This window comes from Cavia porcellus, unplaced genomic scaffold (genome assembly GCF_034190915.1).
Source record: "Cavia porcellus strain 051 isolate PalLab524CR breed Dunkin Hartley unplaced genomic scaffold, mCavPor4.1 scaffold_15, whole genome shotgun sequence".
In the NCBI taxonomy this organism is placed as follows: domain Eukaryota; kingdom Metazoa; phylum Chordata; class Mammalia; order Rodentia; family Caviidae; genus Cavia; species Cavia porcellus.
Window position 1 is genome coordinate 10,439,450 of NW_026947498.1, and position 3,749 is coordinate 10,443,198.

At 45.1% G+C, this 3,749-nt stretch overlaps 1 protein-coding gene across 1 annotated transcript; it reads left to right on the forward strand.

Moving 5' to 3' along the window:
- The first annotated feature begins 709 nt into the window (after positions 1-709).
- Positions 710-1,774, forward strand: LOC100726531 (keratin-associated protein 10-3-like). Its single transcript, XM_013146013.2, has one exon. It carries the CDS (start codon positions 753-755, stop codon positions 1,467-1,469), a length of 717 nt encoding a protein of 238 aa, XP_013001467.1. The 5' UTR covers positions 710-752; the 3' UTR covers positions 1,470-1,774.
- The last annotated feature ends 1,975 nt before the right edge of the window (positions 1,775-3,749 follow it).

Here is a 3,749-nt window from a genome sequence, read left to right on the forward strand (position 1 = left end):
ACAGAGAGAGAAGATCTATATCTTCACTGTTTTGAGGAAATGTCTAAAACTAGACTTCTATACCCAGGCTAACTGTCACCCAAACGTGAGAGTGGCATCCATATTTTCATACATAAGGGCACCTTGAAATGTAAAACACACCACCATGTACACAAAAATTCCTTGAGCTCTCAGGATGGCAAAATGAAAATAGGAAATATTAAAGGGAGTCCCTGACCACCTCACGGGGGAATGGAGAGCTGAAAAAGAGAAACCACTGCTCCTCCAGGAGTTGGATCCCTGACCCCTCCTTCACCAGGCCCAGCTGACATGGATCAGAGACCTTGTTATCCAGTCCTTGGTGCCAGTAATATTGGGAATTTTTCTCCACATTTAGATTTTAAAATGTTTAAAGCAATAAAAATGTAATCCAAACACAGGATTGGTAGAGAGAGAATTGTTCGCCTCTAACATTTCAACTCAGCAGAAGTGTGCCCCACAAAATTCACTGTAACTTTTCCAGAGCCAAGATAAAAGCAGAGAAAACAAAACAACAGCAGAATCAAAATAAGAGGAAAGAGAGCCCTACACCACACATACAACACTAATACCCAGCACTAACGAGGGACCTCAGCGGTCAGCTCTGCACATCAACAGGAAGGGGCGGATTGGTCAGCCTTTTCTTGGGACAACACAGGGCAGGAGGAATATAAAAGCCTGAGAGCCCCACAGCTGTCACACACACTCACACCCTCCTGCAGCACAACACCAACATGACTGCCTCCACAATGTCCATCTGTTCCAGTGACCTGAGCTATGACAGCCGGGTCTGCCTGCCTGGCTCCTGTGAGTCTTGCTCTGATTCCTGGCAGGTGGACGACTGCCCAGAGAGCTGCTGTGAGCCCTCCTGCTGCACCTCCAGCTGCTGCCAGCCCAGTTGTTGTGAGACCAATTGCTGTGCCCCAGACCCCTGCCTGACACTCATCTGCACCCCAGTGAGCTGTGTGTCCAGACCATGCTGCCAGTCAGGCTGCACCACCTCCTGCACACCTGTGTGCTGCCAGCAGTCGAGCTGCCAGCCAGCCTGCTGCTCCTCGTCCTGCCAGCCATCCTCCTGTGTACCCACCTGCTGCACACCTGTCTGTTGCAAGCCTGTGTGTTGCACACCTGTGTGCTATAAGCCTGTCTGTTGCACACCCGTCTGCTCTGGTGCCTCCTCCTCCTGCTGCCAGCCTACCTGCTTCTCCTGCTCCCCCTGCCAGCCAGCCTGCTGCGTGCCCAGCTGCTGCACGCCCTCCTGCTCCTCTGTGTCCCTGCTCTGCCGCCCCGTGTGCAGACCCACCTGCTGCCTGCCCTCCTCCTCCTGCTGCACCTCGTCCTGCCAGCCCAGCTGCTGCCACCCATCCTCCTGCGTGTCCCTGCTGTGCCGTTCCGCCTGCCCCCGCCCCTCCTGCTGTGGCCTCTCCTTGGGCCAGAAGTCCTGCTGCTGATGGGATCAGTGCCCTGTTCCTATGGGCCTGCTCCTGAGCAGGACTGCCAACTCTTGACAGCCAACTCTTGACAGCTAACTCTTGACAGCACTGCATGCTGCTTTGGGCCATCATGTTGCTTTGGGTCCACATAGCTGCTACTTGAAAGGAGTCTGAATGTATCACCCATTCCCTTCTTTTTCTGAGAAAAGCTAACTTGTCCACAGTGTGGACTGTGGATCTCTGGGTCACTTTCTCAGAAAGTTTGTTGAGTTGGATGTAACAAAGATCAATGACTATAACCATTAAAGTGTTGTGTCAGGAAATATGGGCTACTGTGCTTTTTTTGCCTCTCTGATTCCCCTTGAGCATTCCAAATTTTGGCTTTGGGTCCACTATCCCGTAAAAGACAGACAAGGTCAATACATTTCCAAATTCCAATTCTAAGCACTTCAAAACTCCTTACACAAAAGCATCTTCACCATCCCCTTCTTCCTGAAGGGTGGACATTCAAACATCTCTTGTCCTGCTCGGGATCTGAAGAGGCACAGTGTAATGTACACCTCATGAACAAACCACTGAGGTGGGGAAAGATGAGGCTGTGGTCTCAGTGGACTACAAGCCCTGGAAGCATCCAAGGGAACCAGTCTAGATTCCCAGGTCAGATCAACACTGTACTAGCCCTGTACTATGAGATGACCAGATAAGAAGAGTGGAGCTGGATGAAGAACCAGGCACAAAGTTTCCTTCTAAGAACTATGGTCCACAAGTCCCATCCCAAGGAAGAGAGGGTGAGCAGAACCTGAGAGGTCCTCCAAACATGTAGTGGTTGAAATCCAAGAAGATGGCTGCCCAGGGGTGACTTTAGGGGTGAGTGTCTTTGAATTGGCACTGGGGAAAAGCAGGTATTATGAGGTGATAGAAAAACATAAAGTCTGCTATGGGAGGATAAATGAAAAGAGCACCTAGCTAGACCAAAACTCATTGTGTGGAGGATGTGTGATTCTGGATTGTAGCACCCTGCTCCCACCTAGACTTGTATACACCATCTTGGGAGAGGATGGTTGTCTTAGTCATTTTCCTCATCACTGTTAACCTGGCACCTGTGACTCAAAGGAGAGGAGATTTATTTTGGCTCATCCTTTATAGCAGTTTCAGTGCATGGTCAGCTGACTTCAAGGCAGGTGTCATGAGAGAAGACAAATAAAGGAATCAACAGCAGAAAAAGAACACAATGACAGAAATAAGTCAGTATCTTTTGTAGTAGCACTTTCTATAAATTGCTTCAGTTTCCCAGTTGAAAGACATAGATTGGCAAACTGGATAAAAAGCCAAAACTCAATTGTCTGTAGCATTCAAGAGACTCATTAATGCAAAAAGAAATTTAGAGACTAAAAATCAAAGGATGGAAAACAGTATCTGATTTACCAAGGTGCTGAAAGCAAGCAGGGGGAGCAATTTTATTCTTAGCCTAAGTAAATTTAAAGCTAAAACTGATTAGAAGAGGCAAATAAGGTCACTGCATGTTGGTTAAAAGTATAATTCAACAGGAAGAGATAACAATTGAAGATAAACATGCACTGAATACTGGCATACCAAGGTCATAAAAATGAATACAGAAAGATCAAGTAAACACTGATGCAATCAGAGTGAGTAACCTCAATATTTCACTTTCACAAATAGACAGGTAAAAAAACCCAAAAAAAAAGAGCTGAACCATACCTTCAAACAAATGGACTCAATAGATATCTACAGAGGGTTCTCCCCTATTACAACAGAATAATATTCGTCTCAACACTAAATGGAACTTTCTCAAAAACAGGCCACATATTAATTCATAAAGCCTGGTTATAGAAATATGAAAGAATTTAAATCAGCCTATGTATACTATCAAATCACAACAAAATGAAACTAAGAATCAACTGCAAAAGAAATTACAGAAATTATACAAACACCTAAACATTAAATAACACACTCCTGAACACTGAATAAATGACAGAAGAAATCAAGCAGAAATGGAACAATTTCTAGAATCAAATAATGATGCCAGCACAATGTATCAGAAGGGACATAATAAAATCAGTCCAGAGAAGGAAGTTCACGTTAGAAAAACAGAGCAGTAAATAACTTAATGGTGCACCTCAAGATACTAGGAAAACAAGAGCAGCACAAATCCAAACAAAAGAAGGAAATTATAAGGATCAGAGCATAAATGAACAAATCAAGACCAAAGACAAAAACATAAAGCACCAATGAATTAAAGAACTGCTTCTTTCAAAAAATAAAGTAGACAAAACCTTA